The 24,476-nt window shown below is 40.1% G+C and overlaps 1 protein-coding gene across 3 annotated transcripts; it reads left to right on the top strand.

Annotated features, from left to right (window-relative positions):
* The first annotated feature begins 171 nt into the window (after nt 1–171).
* Nucleotides 172–21,820, top strand: LOC131584784 (serine/threonine-protein phosphatase 4 regulatory subunit 1-like). Of its 3 annotated transcripts, XM_058850249.1 has the most exons (20): nt 172–207; nt 303–347; nt 4,902–5,034; nt 5,367–5,473; nt 6,069–6,211; nt 6,789–6,935; nt 8,508–8,615; nt 9,733–9,798; nt 10,379–10,537; nt 11,005–11,198; nt 11,539–11,972; nt 12,614–12,846; nt 13,419–13,511; nt 14,012–14,197; nt 14,469–14,630; nt 15,221–15,321; nt 16,408–16,528; nt 17,028–17,162; nt 17,836–17,977; nt 18,697–21,820. In XM_058850249.1, the coding sequence occupies exons 1-20, from the start codon at nt 201–203 to the stop codon at nt 18,849–18,851; spliced, it is 2,871 nt and encodes a 956-aa protein (XP_058706232.1). In that variant the 5' UTR covers nt 172–200; the 3' UTR covers nt 18,852–21,820. The 3 variants fall into 3 exon arrangements, with proteins under 3 accessions (XP_058706232.1, XP_058706230.1, XP_058706231.1); XM_058850247.1 differs by lacking the exon at nt 303–347 and having other exon boundaries at nt 185–207; XM_058850248.1 differs by lacking the exons at nt 172–207; nt 303–347 and adding an exon at nt 3,468–3,602.
* Nucleotides 21,821–24,476: the final 2,656 nt, after the last annotated feature.

The raw sequence follows: 24,476 nt of genomic DNA, 5'->3' as shown, positions 1-24,476 counted from the left end.
CCATCTTGGGCGGCCGCCGGAGTCCCCGCCCGTGCCCCCCGCTCGCTGCTATCCCCCTTGGGTGCAAAGAGGCCGCTCGACCCCCGGCAGCCGCTGCTCCTTCACCCGGTGGCGTTTCGGGGCTGACCCGGCGGCAGGAAGCACCCGCGGCTCCTCCCTGTGCCCTCCCGCTCCTCCTCCTCGCCCATGTCCATTCCAAGATGGCCGGTAAGTGGGACCGGCGGGCGGGCGGCTCAGCTGGGGCTGCCATCGTCCCTCCGAAACCAACCCCCTGGTATCTCTCTTCTGTTTTTTGTTTGTAGGGATCCCTTTGTATTTTGTGGATTTGCAGGATGACTTAGATGATTGTGAGTAACTGTTTTTTATTTTTCCGCTCCCTGTTCAGGCCCGCGCTCCCACCCCGGGGTCCTCTTGTCGCACTCTTTCCCTCTCCGCATTTTGACCCCGGTGAGGGCGAGGGGAGGATTTTGAGGCAGTTCTGGCAGGTGAAGGTTCCTAGGGCGTTGGGACCATCCCCGCTGGTTCCAGTGGCCGCTGGGTGCGGTGTAAACAGCAGCTCTGGCAGCGTCCGAGCCTGGGAAAGGCTTACGGGGGGATGAGGGGATCAGCCCCGCTCCTGTTGTCGGTGGGAATTAGGATAATTAGATCGCTCAGGTGCGGTGAAACTTTGCAAAGCTGTAGAGGCTGTGAGGACGCGTGTTCAGCTGCTCCTGCATCCCGGGGATGTGCTGCGAGTGCATCTCGGGATGAAGGGAAGATTGCCGTGTGTGCTCCGATTGGATCGCACAAACCGGGTGAGTTTGGGTTGAGTACCGTGCCCCGGTTCCAGAGCAAGGAACAGCTCCATCACACACCGCTGTAGTCCAGGACTGTGTTCCAGGGGAGCTGGATACCTGTCAGACCTGAACCAGCCTGGTAAGCGCTGTGATTTCAGGAGTTAAAGCTTTGACGAGCAGTGATGCGAACTTCTGTTGCCGTAGAAAGCAGCTCTATCTGTGGGGTGGTTTCATTGTGTCGGATGTTGGATTGACTTTTCTACTTAAAAGGAAAGATGGTACTTGTATTCGTTTCTTGTGAGAAACTTTATTTGTTTCTCATAAGATATTTATTGTTTGATACCACTTGGAAATGTGAAACAGGTGGACCCATCCTGTCCACCTTCCCAGCTGAGCAGGAGAAAGGTGTTCTTCGGGAACACCAGGGGAAATTTTGGAATACAACTGGGAGCTACAGTCCTTCATTTGGAAGATGTGCAGGGACCGTTTCCTCTGTGGGAGGAGCTGATTCTGTGGGATTCTATTAGTTGTTGTTCTCAGTCTTTGAGATTTCTGCTTTTCCCTAGTAGGTAGCAGCATGTAAAGTGTGAGAAGCAGAAACAAATGCAAACGTCATAGTAGTTTTCTTATGGCCTTGGACCATCCCTTGAAGAGTTTGTTTTCCATTAGAGTTCACTCCTTGGATGTTCTGTTTAGACTGTAGCAGATTAGTCTGCTAAGTTGATTAAGAAGCTTAATGCTTGTAAGGCAAAACTCGAGTAAATAAAAATGTCCAGATAAAAACAGTTTTGCCATAAGTGGTGATTCATAAAAGAAGGTAGCAGTTTCAGGATGAGCATGTAAATAAATGAACCTTTTAGAGCTTTATTAAAATCCAATTCTGTGACTTAAAACTATTCTTTGATTAAGTTCATTAATTTGACAATATCTTTAGAATTATGGAATCAACAGCTCTGTTGTAGCGGAGTTCAGGTGTCCCATGACTGAGATACTGATATTGTGCTAATCCAGAGGTTAGCAAAGAGTTCAGGATGTGTTTTAGAAAAGCCTCAGTGAAACAAATCACTGGAATTGGATTCTTACTTGCATAAGTAAATTGGTGAAATAGTGTCATGCACACTGAAGATCAGTTGTGTTGAAAGGGAGTCTAGGGGCTTATTCCAAATGTGGGAAAAAGCTGTAGTAAAATCTAGCTAAATTCAAGTGCATATTAAAATCTGTTTCTAATAAGATAATGGGTCATCTCGAAGAAATAATTAGCTTATTTATGCCCTTTGTGCGATTAATAAGAAAGTATTTAAAGACTTTGTTTTTCCTTCTACAAACACCAGGAAGGAAAATTACCTTGAGCTGATTAAACTGTTCTGCTGGGTGCTGGTATTTACTGGTTTGTGCTGTGAAATGTGAATAGTGGCACTGGGTGATTACATTGAATTGCTCCACTAGGTCCTGTGACCCTGAGTTTCTCATAACTCTTAACAGCTTTTGAGCACAGTGAACTCAAGGTCAGCTCTGAATACTGTCACATTTATTTCTGCTTATAGGTGAACAGATTCCAAGCTCACTTGTTTGCTCTAGTTAGAGGGAAAAATACTGAATATTAGATGTACCTGGGAAAGAACATTAGATAAGAAATACTAGTTCAGCATTTGTGATTTACTTTATAGTACTTGGTGTATTCTAAAACTTGTGAGTACCCGTGGTGTCCTATTTTATGGAAAAAGAAAACTAAAATTTTTGAGAGAATACGAAATGGATTCTGCCATGATTATTCCTTACTTATGTGTAGTTGAGAGTGTGTGGAAAAAATTTCAGGTATTTAACTCTCAATCCTGAGCATAAGTAATGGTGCTCTGTTTTCTCTCTGCTCTTGGAAGCACTGGTGTATGCTTAAGTACTTTAAATGAATAATGGAGCTACTCCATGCAGTAAAATTAAACATGTACATCATGTTTACAAAATTAGTCCCAGGTGTGGTATTGTAGTCAAAGTTAGAACTGGGATTTATTTCATTGTCATTTGAATTGGTAGGAATCCTGAACTATTTGAAGTGAACCAATAGCTTTAATTGTTAGTGTTTCTAATTAGGGACAGGTGGGAACTAGGTAAAGCTAATGACAAGTATATTGATTGTAATCTGTCTTTCTTTATGTAACAGGTGACTTACCTCAAAAATCAGCTACTGAGTGTCTGGTCTGTGTGGCATTTCAACTATATATGTATTATAATTTCATAGACATAAGGATTGCCAGAGTTTGGGTATGGAGAGTTTGTTGCAACCTCAGAAGGGAAATCTGCAATCCTATAGATGCTGTGTAACTTCCCCTGAGCTGCCAGGGATACAAGAAGTTTCCTCTGAAGCAGCAAATCTGGATTGTTCCCTCTTCGGATGCTTTGACTGGGGACAAGTCCTAGAGCAGATTGATCCCAGACAGACCTGGGCTCTGTAAATTGTTTACACTTGTACAGATAAATGTTTTGAACCTGACAGACCCTTCTGTAAGGAGCAGCCATGAGAAATAATAATGACCAGTGGAGGGGAAACGAGGGTGTCAGTGCAATACGTCATTGTTCTAAAAAGCCAGGAACAATTAGCATCTGTTTCCTATTGTGTGGCTGTGGGTTCACTTGTAGTATCTGTGTGCTCATTTGAAATTTCAACATTTAATCTAATCCCACAGTTCTACTTTGTTTGAAATCCATTGAACTTGTTGTGCATGTTGTCTGCAAGAGCAGCAGAATTTGGAACTTCTGTAGTATTTTAACTCACCTGGGTTCCTTGGAGACCTTAAACCAACCTGCTTTTTCTTCCCCCTGAAGATGCAGGTATAGCATTTTTCTCCAAGTATGTACAGATGATTTCCTCTTTTATTGAGCTGTATTTCTGAGGATGTTTTGACTTGTGCTGAATAATTGGAAAGCAGAGTTTTACATAGGAAATGTTGGAAAAAACATGAGGCTTGGAACAGAGGTTTTTTTTTTAACATATGAAGTGATTTATAACGGGTATTAATGGAGTTCAGACCAAAGCAGTGGCTTATTGTCTTCAGTGGTTGTCACTGTCAGCACATGTGGTGCTTTGTGAGATATTCATGCATGTGAGAAGCTGTGTTGGCAGAATTTACATTTACTTAAGTGTGATCCCAGTTGCTCTATTTGTGTGAAAGAAGTGTGCCTGACTCTAGGAGTGCTTGGGACACTTGTAAACCCAGAGCAGCAATATTAACTACTCCTATGCAGCCCTTTCTGTGGAGTTCCTATATCCAGTGCTTAAATAAGAGCATTTGTGTTGCAGGCACATTATTTCACTTGGTTGTAGGAGTGAAGGATTAAGATAAGTTTGGCAACAAAGTTCTCCATTCCCTTTCCTTTTTACAGTCATACCTCCTGCCTGTGGTCTGTAATGGTGACTGTTAGACTTGGTAAGGCAAATTGTAACAGTTGATGTGGTAATATTTGGGTAAAAATCTGAAGCTATGAATACTAAAAAGGTTCAGAGTTGAGTGGGTTCACACAGAAAAGTCCAGAGTTAATAGGTGCAGTAGGGAGCTCCCAGCATGTTCACAAGTACCATGAAATTGAAGTTTTTCCCAAAGTTATCTGTTTGATTTAGGTATGTGGGACCCAGTAACTACAATGAGAAAAATGCACATTTTTAAATGGAACTTTAAAACAGACATAAGAATTTTCTGTTTTAAAGCAATACAATTTGAAATTTGCTACGATTGTTAAAATTAGTTTCTTCTAATGGGACTGACTTTCTTTTTGAATGTGTTGGTCAGTTTGTGATGTGTGGTTGTGTCAGCTAAGTCCTCTTAACTCTGTGCATATGGATCCTCCACTGAAAGAGAAAAGTGAAGTGTGTTTAAAGCCAAGGATTTTGAAAAATGAGTTAAATTTTAAAGCTTGAATTATTTACAAATCTGTATGCAAGTGTTGTGCTCAACTTCATTAGATACAATTTAAGATGATTTTGTAAACTGTTTCCAGTGATGTGCAGTTACTTTTCTTTTAAAGAAATAGCTACTGGTTTCTTGTATTTTATATTGTAACATCTCTTGCTGACTCTTGGATCTTTCTTTTTTTTTTTTTTTTTTTGGGGGGTTACTTTTCATATCTTTCAAGTTGGCTTTGAAGATTATGGACCAGACTGTGATAGCATGAGGATAACAGCATTCTTGGATATTCCTGGACAGGATAACTTAACTCCACTGGCTCGTCTAGAGAAATATGCCTTCAGTGATAATGTATTTAACAGGTAAGGGCAGAGCAGGCACACTTGCTGGTACCTGAGTCTGAGCACAGTGTGGGTGTTAAAATGTTGCTGTGTCTTTCATTGTTCTCCCAAATACATGCCTGATGTTATTTCTACTTGAATAATTTGTAAAACACTTCCATGGAAAGCGATTTTCATTCTTGGTTATCTAAACCAGGTCTCTTGATTCCATTTTTGTTTTCTTGGTATGTCAAATGTTCAGAGAAGAGCTTGATCTGTTTTATCTGTGCTATTTACACTTGATAAGTTCCTCTTGCATCCCATCTAAGTGTCATTGGCTGGATATTAAGGCAATAATTGCATTCACTCCACAGGCAAATTATTGCCAGGGGTCTTCTGGACGTCTTTCGAGATTTCAGTAACAATGAAGAAGACTTTCTGACAGTAATGGAAATAGTGGTCAGGCTCTCTGAAGATGCAGGTTTGAAAGTTTACTTTTGTTTGTTTTTTAATTTACGTAAGTTATTTTATGTAAATTGCAACATAGGAAGTACTGACTTCCGATTTTGAGAAGGCAATGAATGAGCTAAGGAAGTTGAATCATCTAGCAGGAAGATCTGTCAACGAAAACAGATTCATTTTTATCTCTGCTTTTGAAATATTTTGTATGTTAAATGAAAGGCCTATTCTTAGTATAGGGCCTGAAGCAACATTTTTCAATAAATTTTTTACATTTGATTTGTTATATCTGGTGTAAGTGGCATGGAGCAGTTGTGTTTTAATAGTTCTTGTGCATATAATTCAAGGTGACTGGATTTTCCAGCTTGTGATCTCATTTTGTGGGATTGATTTGGGAACTGATCTCAAGTCTCTGAACTGTGATGATGTATTCAAGGCTACTCTGTTTTATTCAGTTCTCCTTTAAGAATAGGTAATCTCAGTGATGCTATTTCTATGTTTTGGTTATTTTAATTTTTCTCTGTTGTGAAAACATAAAGAAAAATGCCACTTTTTTTCCTTGAGGTACCTGATCTTCATTTAATATTTACCAATGTACTTTAACTTCTTATTTACAGAGCCAACTGTTCGCACAGAGCTGATGGAACAGATACCTCCTATTGCCATTTTTCTACAAGAAAGTCGACCAAAATTCCCAACAGCCTTTTTTGAATACCTTATGCCCATAGTAGTGAGGTACCTCACAGATGTTAACAATCAGGTAGGAAAAACAGACAAGAGTTGAATCCTTGGAAAATTCTGTGTGGTTCAGTGAATTTAAGGCATGAGGAAGAGATAAGAAATTCTTGCTTGATATCTGGCTTTTATGTAGTGCTATGTGTTTATTCAGCGTATTGCTCTAGGGAGGTCTGGGTTGCTTTTTTCGGGTTTTTTGTTTTGTTTTGTTTTGTTTTTTTTTTTTTTGTTTTATTTTGTTTTGTTTTTAATATTTCCCTCAGCAGATAATAGGAACTTCAGGATTTGCCTGACAGTACATGGACAGAATCTGTTACAGGAGTCATGACTTGCAGATCCTGTCTTCTACTTCATCTTTTGTCTTATTTTTAGAATGTAAAATGTCTTCTAATGATCATGCTAAACTTCAGTATTTATTATTAATCCCTTATGATAATAAAAGTAATAAGTTATTAATATATTTAAGTAAATAAAGACTGGATTTGTTTGGTTTTTTTGGCTTGTACCTGTGTGTCCAATCAAAGGATAGAAAGTTTTGTGGTTCTGGTATCTGTAAATGTTGTTCTTATAGTGACAGACTGGTTTTGTGTGTTTGTTTATAGGTCAGAAAGGCAGGCCAGGAAGCACTGCTGATACTGCTGGAACAAGACCTTGTGGCTCAGAGTGACATTGAAAATAAGGTGTGTCCAATTCTGCTGGACCTCTCTGCTCCTGACAGTGATGACGAGTACAAGGTGGAAGCTGTCAATGTAAGTTGATAACATTAATTTGTAATGGTGGTTAAGATGAGGTCCAGGAATAGAGTTGACATTAAATAAAGTAAGCCAAACTTTTTGTGTTTATTCATTAAGATATTTGGATTTTTACTTACTTTACTTTTTAAACAAGTCTTTAATTTTTATTCTGAATTTTTGAAAATACCAGATTTAAAAAGAGAGCATCTTTATACTTCAGGATGCTGAATGATGTCAAAATAGTAGCTGAATAGCTTTAAAATACAACTGGTCCTTGGAAGCCTTTTAAAAAATTCTTGTTGGGATTGTTACATTCCCCAGAGTGTTCTTTACATTTGCTTTACCAGGTTTCACAGTAATGTTGTAGAAATATGACCTGATCTCAGTTCTGAAGTGTTTTGAAAAAAACATTGCCTGGTGACTTTCAAGAAATCAGTTGACTCCACAAAAAAGTGCTGGTGTGTAATTACATTTCAGCATGGATATCTGACACTTGACCTGTAAAATATTTTACCAGCTAGATTTTCCTCTTCCTTGTTTGGGAGTTGGGAATTGCTTAGGCAATTTTCCAGGATGACATCTGAGCACCAGATGCCTTTTAGGAGTTTGAAAATTTGTAGGAAAGTCCTTGAATGGTCTCTTCCTTAGTTCTTATTTAGCATTCTATTACAAAGGCAAGCATTTATTCCTAGAAAGGAATAAAGCTTATTTTTGTGAAGGTAGCAAGATTCAATATTTTTTGAAAAATAAAAGCAGGAAGATGAGAACTGTAATATGATGATGTTTGTGTAAGCATTAAACCCCTGGTGCATGAGAGCCTCTTGCTTTCTCCTCTTGCAAATACAAGAATTACAGCAACTTCTCCCAGAAAGTGGGAGCTGAGAGGAAACATACAACCCAAAGCAGAAACATGGTTTGTGTTGGTAGTGGAAACTTATGGTTCCTCAGAGAAAGCTGAATTAATGAGCTTGTTACTAACTTCTTTTAATTAGATGCTGTTAACTCCTAAAATTCCTGGGCATCATTCCTGTAAAGTGTGCATTGGCTCACATAAATAACTGGTTTTTCTTGCACTCCCTTTTTTTGTCTCCTGATATGTGGTAAACTTCAATTTTATTGTGGTATCTGAGCCTATGTATCTGTGCGTGTTTTTAAGTATCTGAACTGTTAAAGTGGAATGCCTTACTTGCATGCAGAAGCTTGGGATATTTCTCATATGCTTGAAGAGTGTGGTTTTTATGAGGTCCACTTATGGAACTTTTGTCTTCTCCATAAAAAGTGCCAATGTTTGCCACATTGCAAACACCTTGAAAACAAATCTATTAATAGAAGTCTATTTAACCAGATAAAAAAGACAAGGAATTAAATGCAGAAATGTTATGTTCTGGCGTAGAATGATTTAAAGTAAAGCTGTTTGGCTTTACATAAAACAGGTGTATGGAAATACAAATAATGTGTAACAGTTTCATCAATTTGATTGTAATCACTATCTTGCTCTCTGAGGTAATTTTCAGGAAGAATATTTGGCTGTGCTTACAAGCTTTATAATTTTCTTCTCCTTACACATGTTCCTTTCCTGATTTTCAGATAATCTGCAAAATGGCTTCTATGTTGAGCAGAACAACAGTTGAGCACATGCTGCTTCCTCGCTTCTGTGAACTGTGCAGTGATGGGAAACTGTTTCAAGTCCGAAAGGTTGGTGTGTGTCCAACCCTAAACCGCCTAAAAATGAATTGGTACATTGCTGTTCAAATGCCTTCCTGTATAACTTATAACTTTAGCTGATGAACTTTCAAAGCATCTGGAAGAGAAGTTTTGATTTATTGACATGGTTCTAGTTTCTGTTGTTCAGTAAAGAAACAGATAACAGACTTTGTCCAGTAGGTCAGGTCCAGTAGTTAAATTGGTCTTGTACATTTAATAGTTTTGCACAAGCCTTTTTTTTTTAAGTTGCTGTGCTGGGTTATAGGATGGAAGCAACTTTTATAATTTCTAGCATCTTATTTCAAAATTCAAAAGTAATAGACATTTGAGACATCCTTTTTTTAAAAAAAAAATCTGTTATTATTGAAAGGAGAAATCCCCAAAGTGTAAGGCTTACTTTAATTCATGTTTGAGTACAAAAGGAAACTTATAGCAGAAGTATTAAAATATTTGGGTAGACTTAGGGGTCACACTGAGCTTCAGCTTGGTCTGCAACATAAGCTGGGCTTGCTGGAATTTGAGCTGCTTTTATTGCCTTCTAAATAAGCACAGAGAATGACTAAAAGGTGTATTAACACAGCTTCATCCTAAATTATTTCAGATTTTGCCAGCATGAAGGGATGTCCCTTTTGCCTTAATTAGAGCTTCTGTAATGGCCTGTAAATGGCACGAACTTGAGACCTTGATTAAACTTTGCTTCAGCAAAGCACTTAAGCCACCTTGAGCCAGGGTAGTGCTGTCAGTACACCTAAGTCCTGACCCTGGTATCATGTTCTGGCCTGCTTTGGGTTTGACAGCTGCTGCTCAAAGTGATTTAAACTTTCATGTGGGCTTATTGTCCCTTCTGGTGGTTACTGGAGCAGATGATGCTCCTCATGCAGAAACCTTTATTACTATTGATCCCAGAGGCATGTGGTGTATGGACACTTGCTCCAATGAGTCTTTGTTTGGATGAGTTAATATTACATGATGCAGTTACAGAGCTGAAATTGGAAGAGTCAAAACATGTGCAGTTGTTTGATGGGATAAATAATGCATGGTGGAGTTGATAATCAAACTAATGCCCTTGAAAGAGACACAGTGTTATTAATGACTTTTTATTTCCTAGATTTGTGCAGCTAATTTTGGTGACATTTGTAATGCAGTTGGGCAAGAAGCCACAGAAAGACTGCTGGTATGTAAAAATCAAATCAATTTGCAAGACCTGTATTTCTCAGTTCAGAAAGTTTAATAATGAGTTCCTTTATTGTCTTCCCTATAAATTAATCAGTGTGCATGCATTTTCTAATTGACTTGGCTAAGGCCTTGATTGCAATTACACAGCAAAACTGGCAATTAAGAGAAATGCAAAGTTCTTGTTTTGCAAAACATGTTTTAAAATGTAATTGACAGCAGATATATATATACACAGTTATATTTTTACATATCTACACACACTGTAGAGTTACCACTTTTATTTTTCCCTGAACTAGATAATCATTCAGTGATCATCAATTCAATTATAGTTTTGTAGGCCATTAATAGTTCTTTCTATTATTTCTCATTGCAAATAGTTATACACACATTCTTAATGGAGTGAGAAACAGATTTTTTTTTTCTAATTAATATAACTAGTGTATGCATTTAACCTGTCACTGTTTGTTCTGTACTTATTTTATTCTCTCGAGTTTTCATTGTCTCTAGTTTTCAAACAAATACTTTGATATTGCTTTGTTCAGTCTTTCATAAGTTTTGAATTGGCTTATTTTTGGCAGATTCCCAAGTTCTTTGAGCTGTGTTCTGATAGTGTGTGGGGAATGAGGAAGGCTTGTGCTGAATGCTTTATGGCAGTATCTTACACCACGTCCCCAGAAGTTCGCAGGAGCAAACTGTCCCCACTGTTCATCAGCCTGATCAGTGACACCTGCAGATGGGTGAGTAACTCCCTCTGGAATTGATGCATCCTCCCAGGCAGATCCTAAACAAATAATGGGCAAGTTCAGTAGTGCTCTGAAGTGCATCTGCTGAGATCAGAGCTTAATGTGCTAAAAACTAATTTCCTCTAATGAGATAGTGTCTTATTTTTCCTCTCTCTCAACAGTTTAGAAGTGTAAATACTCTTCTGAGAAAAGGTTGCTTGTGTTAAGTAGATGAGTTGAAGAACAGATGTCCTTCAAATTTATAACTTCTAAAAGATTTCCGTACAATGACTGTAGATACAGGCTTAGGTGTATGACCCTTTGCTTAAGTGTCATTTATTTGGTAATTGGTTATATTTGGTATTAAATGAAGCTGTTGTGTTAAGAACCAATTGGTTCTTATTGAAAATTGTTCCACGTTTCAATTTTTCAATTCTGTGAGAGTTGCATGAAGCCTGACTGTTGCTCTTACACCATCACAGGTTCGTCAGGCTGCTTTTCAGTCTCTTGGCCCATTCATTTCTACCTTTGCAAACCCTTCAAGTGCTGGTCTTTACATTCGAGAAGATGGGACACTGAGTATCCGACCATCAGCACAAGATGTGAATTCAAACTCCTGTCAGCCAAGTAACAATATCACCGTGATGTCTTCCAGTGCAAATGCTGCATTGTCCAGGTAAATCCTGGGAAAGGTGTGTTGTAGTGGAAGGGGTTAAAAGGAAGGTAATTGTTTTTGTTGCTTGTTGAGGCTAAAAATGTTCATTTGAGAATATTTGAGTTCCAGAAAAGGTCTGAAGAGTGAGGTCACACATTTCAGTGTAACCACATTATTGAAAAATTTACTTTGGCTTCACAGGAGGGCAAAGGGAAAACTGGTGAAATAAAGCATAGTGGTAACACAAATTCTTTCTTTAGAGAGAAGTTTCTGTTGTTGCTGCTGTCTTTTATGAAGCATTTCACTGAAAACCTCTTGTTACAGAGTACTTAAAGTTTACTTTCAATAACTTTGTTTCCAGCTCAGAACAACCAATGGAAATCAAACCGGAATCATCAACTGAGGAGACTTCACCTGAAGTTCATACAAAGCTTTCTGAGGACCTAAATAAAGATCCACGGGAAGAAAGTTCAGGTTGTTGTGCCAGCCCTGGAGAAGAATCCTCTCGCTTATGTCAGGGTGACAAAGCTGCTGCTGGTGTCACTGAAGCCACGAAGGAGAGCAGTTTTCCAGAGCTGAGCTCAAGGCTGCCGTCTGCCGAGGACGTGTTTAACACGTTCCTGTACTGGCGCCCTCCTCTGCCCGACATAAGTCAGGACCTGGAGCTGCTGCAGTTCAAGGCTGAGAAGCACAACGATGCCTGCTCTGTGCCATGTAATAACTGTGTTGCTAGCAGTGAAATAAAAAAGGTTCTAGAAAGCTTACAGGAGCACATAGATGATCCAGATGTTCAAGGTGAGGCTCTGTGACAGTAAAATTGTGTTTTCTCTGAGCAGGTTTTCTGGCCCTTATAAAACATTTGCCTGCATTTTAATTGGCGTGGTATTCATAGGGTGATGAACTTACCTTGATTAGTAAATTGTAGGAGAAAGTTTTGCAACAGCTTTTTTCATAAGACCTGAGTTATTTCTAGAGCAGCTGGGAAAATGTTTCTGGCTTCTGTTTGCATGAAAAGCAAATTGATCCAACCACAAAAGGGAAAGCAGCTGTGGGTTTAGTGACAGTGGTACCTGCTACAAGCTGAATTAATCTAATATGGACTGACTGAGAATGGCCCTAATTTCAAGTTCTCTCTCCTTAACCACCTGAAACAGGCCCTTTGTTGAAAGCATTGGAAAGATATTGGCCTGACAGTGGGATCTGTTTCATGGACCAGATCCCTCTTGTCATCCACAGTCAGCTCAGTTTCTTGTCACCAAGTCTCATGAGTGCCCTGTAGTAAAAGGCCTTTTCTTTCCAAGAGCAAATGGTTGCTAATACAGCATTATCTGTGCAGCTCATACTGGGCTATCTTTTATCTTTTCAGATGAGTTAATTACAAGTTTAATGCCTTTAAATGCAGAAAGGAAACGAAATAACCATCTTTTGCTTTACAGCTCAGGTCCAAGTGTTGTCTGCTGCTCTCAGAGCTGCTCAGTTTGATTCTGTTGGTGACTGTGAGACCAAAAAAATGGAAGAAAGTAGTGACAATCTTCAGAACAAAATGATTTTGGATGAAACAGCTATTTCGGATGCTGCCTGCAACCAGGTGCAGGGGGACACTCTTTCATCCCCTGCCTCCCAGGATGACATCAGTGACCAGTCAAGCACCAGCGTGCTGAAAAGTATGGTAAGTACACTTTGTGCTCCATGTTTGAGCTGTGTGGGGTTGTATAGTCCCTGGCACAACTGACCTACTTTTGATCCAAAGCCTTTGAACATTACCAGACCACAGCTATCATGTTCTACTTACTCTAATCAAAAAAAGAAAAGCCATTAAGGGTTATCATTTCTGTTTGCACCCAAATGACCCAGGACTTAAAGTTTTGCAGTAGTCTTGTACGATTTTTTTTCTGACTAAATTCTGTTGAATATAAGTTAATTTCAAGAATAAACACTATTTAAAAGTATCCATCCAAAATGTGTATGAATGTTGGGTTTGTGATATTAGATTGCTTTCTTTAAAAGTAAATCTGAACTAGTGCTGCCCTTGTTGCTGCTGCAGTCTCTGTTTGCTTCAGTGTGAAACTGTTGTCTTTTTATACTTGCATAAACACACTGAACAAGGCTCTGCCTGTGCAAGGCGCTGCCTGTGCAGGGCTGTTCTGAATCTGAGCTCTATTGTTTGCACTCTGATGCTTTGAAATAGCCCAAACAGCACCAAGTATCCTTCATTTCACTACCTGGTACCTCATTTTACAGGACTCAGAGGAGCAACACAGAGGAACCAGTGTATTTTTGAGGAAAGAGCAAGAAAATAATCCACCATTTGAAGATGACAAGTCAAAATTACAGGTGATTGAAATGGCATCTGAAGGATTTAGTGGAATGCTGGATACAGTTCATCTCACCCTTAATGCAGTGATACCTTCTGTAATGGATCAATTGCGGGAATGTGAGGGAATGCTCCAGAATTCAAGGAGAACCCTGTTTTAAATGAGAAAATTAGGAACATTGTAGCCTTTTTGGTGCCTTAGAGGTGACCTGTGCCACTAAGGTAGGCACTGACTGTCATGTTCTGTCACTGATGTACTCTTTGGCATCAGCAAAGAAGGAATTTTCAGCTTGATTTTCAGGTTGATGCAAGGTGTTGATAAAGCCATAATGAGTGTTCATTGCTGACTGTTATATCCTTGTGAGAGGACAAATAACCACTGCAGTCATTTACCCTAGGTGAGGTTAACACACACAAGGGGTGTCTTGTCTCTTGTGTTTTGGTGCTGACTGGTTGGTAGAGCTGTAGCAGAGCAGCTGGATTTTCTTTCTGCTCTTAAATTGAAATTTGTTGTCTGTAGGACATCATCCCTCAGCCTTTACTGGACCAGTACCTGTCCATGACTGACCCTGCTCGGGCCCAGACTGTTGACACTGAGATTGCCAAGCACTGTGCCTACAGCCTGCCTGGGGTGGCCCTGACTCTGGGCAGGCAGAACTGGCACTGCCTCAAGGACACCTATGAGACACTGGCTTCAGATGTACAGGTAAGAAAAGAAAGTTTTGTTACAAAAAATCAGAATTTTCAGGAGGAGATTTTTTCCTTCAGTCTGTACTGTTGTTATAAGATCACATAATTTCATACAGAGGAATAAATGTGCACTAAAAATATAAAATTCCAGATTTAAATCAGATACGATTAACACTTTCTGCTAGCCCTGTTTGTCCTGCTGTCTCAATCCTCACTTGGGATAGTTCAACAGCTTGTTTATTTTAGTCATGGTGCCTCATGTAGTTCCCTTGCTGGCCTGTTTGCAGTGGAAGGTGCGGCGCACTCTGGCTTTCTCCATCCACGAGCTGGCTGTGATCCTGGGGGATCAGTTAACAGCTGCTGATTTGGTGCCAATTTTCAATGGGTTCTTGAAAGACCTGGATGAAGTGCGTATTGGTGTCCTCAAACATCTGTATGACTTTCTGAAGGTAGGAAAATGTAATAAATTTCTCAATGTAACATTTTTTCTGACTCCATTATATAAAGAGTTTTTGAATGAGCTGTGCATGTCTATCTAATGAATGTTTAGTTTTTTGCAATGCTACAATTTTGTGTGTGTGCCTCTATTCCTTCTTTTAATGTGCCTCACTGCTCTTTTCTCTCATATCCCAACAAAATACCAAGCTGAAAACCCGTTGTAAATGTGGTTGTAAATGCTGCTGCCTGTTGTAAACTGGGAAAGTTAGCCCAGTAGCAATTTGTGTTTGGGGCTGGGAGAGAAGAGAGCAGATCCTGGTGGGTTGCTGTGGAATACACACAGATCCTCAGCTTTTGGTTACTCACTCTCATGCCCACAGATGGTGCTTTGGGTGTTGCTAAAGGGATGACTTCTTGTACTTTGGATGTCACTTGTGTGTGTCCAGGCACTCAGCTGATTGTGCACAGTCTTTAGGAAGCACCTTATCATTGGTCACTTGCTTTCAAGTAGGAAAAGGCACATAGGTGTGAATAGTGACACACCAGAGTACTGCAAGTTTAAAGTTTTATCAGGTTTATACCAGTAATGTTTTTCCTTTAGCTACTTCATGCAGACAAAAGGCGAGAGTATCTTTACCAGCTGCAAGAATTTGTGGTGACTGATAACAGCAGGAACTGGAGGTTTCGTTACGAGCTGGCAGAGTATGTAATTTTGTTAACTTCTGATTTTTAATCTGTATTACTAACTTGGAAATAAGTAATTACATTCAGAAGTTAGCACATCTCAATTAGGAGCTTAAAGTTTGCAATCCTTCTTTAGGAAGGAAAAAGCCACTGGCTGTTAGGGTTGTCTGGGGGGAGTCAAGGGCATTTGGGGTTTTTGGGTTTTTTATTTTTCACAAGTTGTGTTGTAATGTGTGACTGAAACTTAAATGTCTGTGATTTTTCTAAAATGGAGATCTGGTTCACTTTCAGCTGATGAAACACGACAATCTGATAGATGCTATTCAGTGAGAATTTATTAATTCAAGGCTCCCTTACAAAAATTAATGAAACGTGTAAAAATATATTTTTTAATGTGTAGGAAAGAAAAAACAGTTTTTTAAAAAAGTTCATTCTTTTGATACTTCTATAAGTCTGGGTACATATAAAAGGTAGATTAACATCCCACAGTTCTTTTTCTATAAGCCTTGTTGATATCTGAAGCACCATTATAGTCACAGTTAGCAGATAAAGTCTGACCTTTGTGTTCATCCTGTTGCTATGTTTGGGCTGTTGAGGCCTCGCTCTCCCATTGGAGTTTGGCACAACAAACTCACAGTGGTACAGAAGTTACACAGCAGCTCCCTGAGCCCTGGTGGGGAACTGCCACTGGCTGGGCTCTGTGTGGCTGCTGGTTCTGTGCTGGTTCTGTGTCTGGAGTGTGTTCTGTGTGGTTCTGACATAGGAATTATTTTCTGAAGTGTACATTTCTACACTGAGGTAAATATTCAATTTTTGCTTTGTAAGAAAGTACAGAGTATTGGTTGGAAGCTGAAAAAAGGCTTCTCATGCTTCTATTTGTAGCTTTTGGTTATTCTTTTGGATAATGTTGATGCACTGGTACATGTAGCTTGAATCAGTTTCTCTTGGCCTCCCTGATGGATTAAAGCCTCTAACAAGTGAAGAACAAACTGCTTAAGGGCTCTGTAGTAACCCTGGTGCTCCTTCCCCACCTGTAATAGCCAGTGAAGGCAGTAGGCTGGTGCTGCACTTGGTGTACAGTTAATGATTTCCTTTGTGTTCTAGGCAGCTGATCCTGATCCTGGAGCTCTACAACCCCAATGATGTCTATGACTACTTAAGGCACATTGCACTAACTCTGTGCTCCGATAAAGTTTCAGAAGTTCGGTGGATCTCCTTCAAACTGGTAGGGGATTTAGTTCACTTCCTGGCAGGAGAGCAGGAAAATGGTCCTGGAGAGGGTACCTGAAATCACTGTGTTTTCAGACAAGTAGGGTGAATAGGAATGCTTTGATAAACACAGGACTCAATATGGAAAAAAAGTGAAATGGAAAGTTGATAAAATATTTTGAGTTGTCAGACTGCCACAGATGTTGAAATTTTTTCTGTGGTTGTATGTGAATGAGAAATCCTTTGAAGGGAATGAAAGACAGTATATGTGATTTGGAAAACCTTCCCCTAGTTCTGGGGGAAAAAAACCACAACAAAACACAGAACAACCAGCTACTGATCTTTCCTCAAAGTTGATTTAATTTCTTAGGAAGCCTACAAGCACAGCTGGCTACATTGAATACAGTGTCCCTCGTAGAAATCAAATGAAATGATACCTTTTTAAGTCTAAGAGCTGCATGAAGTTTTATTTCTTCTTTTTGTTCCCCTCCTTTTCCCATTCCTTTGGCTCACAGGTTGTAGCAATACTACAGAAGTTCTATGCAAACAGTGCCAGTGCCCTGGGATTAAATTTCATCAATGAGCTCGTAGTGCGGTTTCGCCACTGCTCCAAGTGGGTCGGGAGACAAGCCTTTGCCTTCATTTGTCAGGTTGGAATGTTCTCTCTCTGTTTCTATGTGTACATTAAATCTGGGGTTTTGCAGCAATGTGGGCAAAACTGAAATCTGGACTCAAAATTTTTTAGGACACTTTTGATTTGCTCAGAGTTGGTGTGGTGTCAGTGCTGGCATCTGGCTTTCCCACATCCCTCTCTGGGTCTGTGCTTCCAGCTGCCACAGCTGATCCTTGCACTCTCTGGTATCCCAGTGGCAAAGCCAAGACTTAGGTCCCAAATAGAGATATATTTGTTTAATCCTTGGCCATGCTAGGCTAAAGGATCACAAGAGCTCTTCACACCACCAGTGGGTGCTGGATGCCAGGACCTATTTGCCTTTTTATTGCCACCACTCACCCCCTCCAAACCAAAACTGCTTACTTGGGTAGCAGTGAGGAGCAAGGGCTGAATGTTAAAAGGGAAAAGGGTGATAGCAAGAGAGGCATTTCCTAAAGCATTTCCTAAAACATTCTTGAAAGAAAATCATCTGCTCTTCCTGGCCCGTCTTTGGCTGAAATTCAGAATGGTGAGACACAGGGTGGGGTGTTCTCCTCCAGGGCTTTTTTAACAGGCCAAATTAAGGACAAAGTGGAAAGCAGTAAAAAGAATGGCAAGTAGTGTATTTTTAACATAAATTTTGCTTTTTCTGTTGTGTGTTTGTCTCGTAGGCTGTAGTAGAAGAGGAGTGCATGCCTGTGGACCAGTTTGTTGAACACTTACTCCCCAGCCTTCTAAGTCTTGCATCGGATCCTGTGCCAAACGTCAGGGTCCTGCTGGCCAAGGCTCTCAGGCAGACCTTGCTGGAGAAAGGTGTGGTCCTTCATTTCCTTGGGAAGATCCAACACCTCGGGAACACTGGCTCTCCTCTGCCAGCACAGCTCTTGTAGCTCAGTCGGTGCAAGGCTGTGAAACAGAATCACGCGCTAGGATTTCAGTTCAGATTTGAGAGTACTCGAGTGGCTTTTGCAGCCTTGGAACGCGGGGTGTTCGTCCCGGAAGGGCTGGAGCAGCATCCGCCGGTGCTGCAGGCGCCGAGCGGCCCCACACGGGGGCGGTGCGGCCCCGCGAACCGCGTTTGGAATCCAGCGTTCCTCTTAAACACCCATCTAGGTTATTCTGCTGTGTCGCCAAAGTAATTTGTGTGCTGCCCTCTGATTGTTCAGAGGAAGAAGCACAGAAATCTCCTACCTTCTTTTCAGAATAAAGTATGGAGAAGGTTTTGGAATGCATTGAATGGTAGTAGCTTCCTGAGCTTCCTGTTGCTCATTGATACATTTCTATTTAGGACTCAGCAAAAAGAGTTTATCTTAGAAGTATTTAAGTACCTAATAAGATGAATCAGAAGCATAATATAATCAGAAGTATATTTCTCTTTCTCTGTCACCTTCCTTAGTTTCTGTAAGGAGACTATATACTGGGTAAGCTGCCCCAGATGGTTTTGGCATTCTCTGTATTTCTGCACTGCTTATGCTCTAGGGCTTATTCCTTTGGATTTGATTAAAATTGTCTTTTTTCTTCCCTTATTCCAGCTTATTTTAAAAGTGTTGGCAATCCTCATCTAGAAGCTGCAGAAGAAACCATTCTAGCCCTGCAATCTGATAGAGATCAAGATGTGTCGTTCTTTGCCACCATAAAACTGAAACAGAATAACATGGACAGTATCACCATTGAAAAACAAAACTAAGGGGTTGTTCTGTAGTGAAGGCTGAACATCAGGATGGTTTTTCACCTTGTTTCTGTTAGTGTGAGTAATGAGGACAGATAAGGTGGGTTTTGTTACCTATTTGAGCAGGAAAGGGAGTGTTGAGAAATGTTAGTCTTCATTTCATGACCTTGTTTCATCTACAGTGGTGTATTTGATTCCTGTGAATAATTCCTTCCTTTTGGTTTTCCCTTTGTAAATGGAGGTGATAACTCTGACCTCACCTGCACCTTTAGTATTGTCTGTGAAGTCTTACACCACACTCAGTGTTTCAGCATAATTGGAATTTACATTTCATTTTTTTAACAAAATATTTCCGTTAGTACAAGTTTGCTATAGGCTTAAAAAGGTTGCTAAATCTTAAAACATGATTATAGCAAACTTTCCTGAAGCTGTTCTTTCCTCACTTTTATTATAATCTTTGTACTGTACCACCTATTGCATTTATTTGAAAAAAAGTGTATATATGTGAATAGTCTTGAATTGTAACAAAAAATTATGAAGAACTTAATTCTGTATCAGTGGGAAAAGCTCAAGAATTATTTCATTTTTGAAAGTAGTTACACTGCTAGAATTAAGCATGGATCATTTTTATGTGTAATATTTTTGAAAGCACAGAGAGCTCAAGATTCTTTGTATATTGTGAGGTTTCTATTAATTTGTTCCTTCTGAGCTATGCCCTTACAGTGTTAACAGGCTATAATAGCAGCATTTCTGACTGCCCTTACAGGTGTTCACAGGTCAGTTTTTGTTGCTGCTGCCTCGCCCTGGAGCAGGTAGAGTGGAGATTTCCTAAGCAGAAAATTCCTTGTTCTGCCCCAGCAAAGGTCACTTAAGTTGAGAGGTTCAATTCTGCGACAGGAGCTGGAGCTGTTCAAGGGTATTACAGAGAGTTGCAGGCTTGAGTCTTTGTTTGTTTTACATGCACACCTCATTTAACCAACACCTTGTAACCTGCCCAGTGGTTAAACCCCAAACAGCTTTTCCTAAGAAACAAAGGAGCTCTAAATTCTGCAAAACCTTCAGTGCAGAAATGTTCCAGGGAAAGGTTGTGCCACAGTTTGCTCTGCAGCCTCTGTGGGTTGTAGTGCAAGGTTTGGGGCAAATACCAAGTGAGACATGTAAGGTGAAATGGGATGTCTCCTGTCTGTTTGAACAGGGGCTTGGAAGAAAGAGCAGAATTGTTAGATTGAGTAACCTCAGAAAAATTGTAAAGCTTATACTTCTGCTGAACCCTGTCTTCCGTTGGATCCCAAATCTGCAATAATGTGGGTCCTGGAAAAAAGAAAAATAGTCTTTTTTTTTTTTATTGTGGATTGAAACTTTGTCCTGCTCAAAAACTAATGTTTAAATAGTAAAGAAATGGTTTCATGTGATCACAGTTACTTTCTTTCTGAGGGCAGAGTCCTTTCTCCTCAGCAGACCTGTGTAAATACTTGTCCTTATTTCATGTTCCATAGTAAGTAGTTCACATGGGGGAAGGTTTTTACAGAAATACCTGTTTTGGTTTTGTTTGAATGTGGCTTGTCTGCAAGACAGTGAGTAGGTTCCTCAGCTGGGTTCTGTATTTTGGGAGGGCTCACTTTTGTATGAGTTAAGCAGTCATGTATTATAATATGTACAGTATTTGTAACAAATTGTTTTCTTGTAAGATCACAAAATGCTCTTTGGACGTTGCAGGCAGAAATATACCACTGCTATTGCAGCAAACAGTGTAAACTCTGCAGCATTCTACATTTAATTTTTTACAGTTTTTTTTATAATTTAAAACAAATGCTTCTTCAGTACAGATTTTTTATGATTGCAATTTCTTAAGAAAAAGACACCTCAAGTTAATTTTTTCTAGTTCTAATATCTTTTTCTAATGCTGGCATTATACTGATATTTTCTAACAGTTCAGATTTTCTAAGACCTTTCTGACAAGGTTTCACTTCTGTTTTTTATTATCAGTTCATTAAATTTCTCAGCACTGAACAGATTTTTTTAAGTGTGTGTATATGTAAGTATGTCTGAAATATACTGTATATAAATTAAATACCTTGAACATTAACCCAACCCAGGTTGCTGTTTGTCAGATCACCTTCAACAGTTACCTTGACTTGCAATAATCCACTGGAAAACACAAGCTTCCGTAGGCTTTAGCATGTTTGGTTTGTGTTCAGTAGGAGTTTTTAACTAGGATGTGTGTAAGGGGTAAGCCACCAGCTATAAAAGTTCACTAAAAGGCTGAACAAAGTTCTTTGTTTTTTAACAATATTTTGGTACCTCTCTGGCTCCCAAATTCAGGTGGGTTTTGAATGAGGTGATTTCAGTCAAGCGTTTAAAACCTCCTGTTACAACTCCACAGTTGCATGTCCTAATGGGGGCCAGCGTAGTTCTGGGGTGGGATTTTTGTAGACAATGTGCAGGTCTGTTATCCAGATTTACCCTCTGCAAGTTTGTCTTTTTGGTTTAGTTTTAAACTAGAAATTGTTTCAGCATGACTAAAGGCCGCACTTTACGTCTTGTCCTAGACAAATGTATGCAATGAGTGTGTTCACGTGCAGTTCTCTGGGTTGTTTAAATTATGCAAAAATATGTATTTAAAAAGCCAGGTGGAGCAAAGTTAGGTAGTCCATCCACTTTCACAGCAGCAGAAAGAATATCACTTTTCAGCATTTCTAGTTAAGGAACATGACAGTAACAGTAGTTGGTGCAATATTGCTGGGATGCTGTAGGGAATGATCCAGCGCCTGTAATCCAAAGCATGTTGGTCATGTTGCTTAGGTTTGAGCCTCACTGGTGGCCCTGGTGGGATGAGCACGTGGCAGCTGTGTCAGTACACAGTGGTGTTTAGAGCCCAGTTAAGTGGGGACACTCTGGAAGTGTCATTCATTTGTCAGAATAAATAATCTATGTAACTTTCTATTTGTATTTATCTCAATAAATCCTGTGACTGTTTTATAAACCAACTTGTGGTAACTGATTTTTGTCATGGGTGAGATGTGATTGTATTTCTTGGTTAATGAAACCTGTCTCAGTTGTAAACATTGTTGGCTGTCAGACCAGAGCTGAATGTGGAATTCTTCATGTAAAAGAATCTTTAAAATGTGTCATCAATTGCTGGACCTTCCCCTACCTGTGGGGATATAGAACTTAAAGGGAAGCCTCCTTCCAGGCTCAGGCAGCACCTGAGTTTTGTTTTGTGCTCTTGGCAGCTTCACACCATGGTTGGTCTTGTCTTAGCTGTGAAATCCAGTCTGCTGCACATCTCCCTGTGGAAGCTGAGTGTTGGAACATGGGAGCAGAGACCTGTCCTTGCTTTAGCATTGCACAAACAACTTTTTTAGCTCAGGGAATTTTTAAGGAGAAAGAAAATAAAACTGTTGTTACACCTGTTCCATATTTATCAATAGGCACCAGAGGATCAGAACACTGTGGCAATTGTTACATTCCCTTCTTAAAGTGAACCAAATGAACAGAAATTGTTAAATGCCGGAGTACAATACAGCTTATAAAGCCCAACAGACTTCAGGAAACTGGTGCTGATTGGGCTCTTAAATGTTTTCCTCTTGCTTAGGAAAGAGAATTGTAGTCAGCTTGCAATCTCCCTGACATTGTTCCTGATGGAAGCAGACAAAAAGTACCAATGAAACAGAAGGGCTGCAATTTAGTTAATTTATGCAAAACACAATCAGCATTCAAACTGGGAGTTACCAAGCAGCAGTGTATTGATAGAAAAGCCAAAATACTCTGTGCATAAATTGTGAAATATTAAAACAGGATTTCAAAGAGACTCCTGGAATTCACACAACTCTAGGCCAGAGAAGATTCAGGAGGGAATTTTGTCCTTGTCAAATTCATGATGGGGGGGCAGAGGGGCTGTGATTTAGTCCCCAGCACTCAGGCCATGCCTCCAGCTGCTGCAAACCAGCGCAGCTCTGCTGTGACACAAGAGCTTGCAGTAGTAAGGAAAAATAAAAACAGCTTTTTCAGAAGAGTGATTAGCAGGGAAGGGTGATTGCTTCTGAGGGGTTGCTGCTAAGGATCCATGGTAGGGAGAGGATGGAGCAGGAAGAGCAGTGAGAAGGTGGTAAAAGGACAGAAACGCAGCTGCAGATGAGCTGGGGCACACAATTCCAGAGCTTGTCTGTAGCACAACTGTAGCAGAACCTACATCCACACACTTTGTCTGCCTCCATTTTCTCAATTTGCAGTGTTGTTGGGTTGTAACCACCAACTGTGTTCAAAGGCAAGCAGAAGCCAGCAGTGAGCTGTGCCTGAGGATCTGCTGACCAGTAAGGTTTAGAGAGGGTGGTGGTTTGCAGGGGGGAGCCAAAAGTTATTAATTTCCTACTCTGCTTCCAGCGGCTTGTTTAGGTTGGTTTGATGCCTAAGCTGGGCTGCAATTGAGGTTTGTGCTTTGGTTTCCCTTTAAGTTCCAGTTCCCTGTACACTGTTCTGTTTGCAGCATTTGCTTGACATGACTGTCTGGTGTGGGTTGCTGGTGTTTTTCTGGAATTCCTGTGTGTACAAGAGCTAATAAAGGAACTGTCAGCTCAGAAAAGCCCATAAATACGGTCTAGTGGCTTGGGGTAAGAAATGCAGAGATCCCTTAGCCAAGCCTCTTCCATGGAATTTCTGATGCTATTTCAATTCTTTTGGTTTCCAGGAGCCAAAGAACCACTGGGGTCAAGCAGAAGTCAAGGTATAAAAATTCATGGCTATGAGTCCCCTTACCTATGAGCTGCCATATGTTAGAGGAATGATCTAGACCATAGCAGTTGTCTTCTGTCCCCTGATGAGTGTTTGTATGCATAATTCAAACGTGTGCATGTGTTTGAATTCCAGCTTTTATTGATTGAATTGGGCTCTGATAATAAACAGTATAAATAAATCAGAAGGGAGTTAAAGCACTGATGTGCTGGAGGGTTGGAATTAAAATGAGTGCAGTGACCTCGAGCAGAATGTAATTTCAAAAGTGCCTGAAATATGCTGATGACATAAAATAAGGCTGAGGAAGTTGGAGGGGCAGAGGAACAAAACAAACTCATTGAAAATTATTTGGATTTATCAGGATTACAGGCAGGTAAGTGGCTTATGCAGTTTATTGTAGGGAAGTGTGAGGTAATGAGGCCAGGGACCAAAAGTAATCAGAGTGTAGACGGAGTGAGAGTGGTGTGGAATGTGGATCAGAGCTTGTGGGAGGGCAGGTGCAGCACTTGTCATTGGTGTCAAACATGCAGGAATCCTCTCACGCTGCTTTGGCAAAGCACAAACTTTTCAGAGACTGAGATGTGCCTGGTGGTTTGTACATGAAGAGAGGAGAATCCAGCTTTTGATATTACAGCAAACACGATCTGTTACTGAGCTGCCTAATAGTTCATCACACTAATCTCTGACTAGAAAAGTTAAAAAATGCATTGTTTTGGACTGATGAGCACCCTGACAGCCACAGGAAAGCAAAGAGAAATGGGTGAATCCTTCCAGTTGGCTAATCTAGAGGTAGATTCTGTGGTTTTGAAAGTACTTGTTTTCTTCTCATTTTCTTTCCTTCTTTTTAGTCCTAATGTCTATTTTAATTTTTTTAAATGTTTCATTTATCCCCTAAATTGTAAGCTTTGGATT

This window comes from Poecile atricapillus, chromosome 15, assembly GCF_030490865.1.
Source record: "Poecile atricapillus isolate bPoeAtr1 chromosome 15, bPoeAtr1.hap1, whole genome shotgun sequence".
NCBI classification, from domain to species: domain Eukaryota; kingdom Metazoa; phylum Chordata; class Aves; order Passeriformes; family Paridae; genus Poecile; species Poecile atricapillus.
The sequence above is the reverse complement of the archived record's forward strand: the minus strand, read 5'-3'. Positions and strand labels throughout refer to the sequence as shown.

What these genes read in the sequence shown, in the direction of transcription:
- LOC131584784 (XM_058850249.1), top strand. An exon ending in AAGCCACAGAAAGACTGCTG is followed by an intron (nt 9,799 to 10,378) that starts GTATGTAAAAAT and finishes TATTTTTGGCAG; the next exon opens with ATTCCCAAGTTCTTTGAGCT. An exon ending in ATGACAAGTCAAAATTACAG is followed by an intron (nt 13,512 to 14,011) that starts GTGATTGAAATG and finishes TGTTGTCTGTAG; the next exon opens with GACATCATCCCTCAGCCTTT.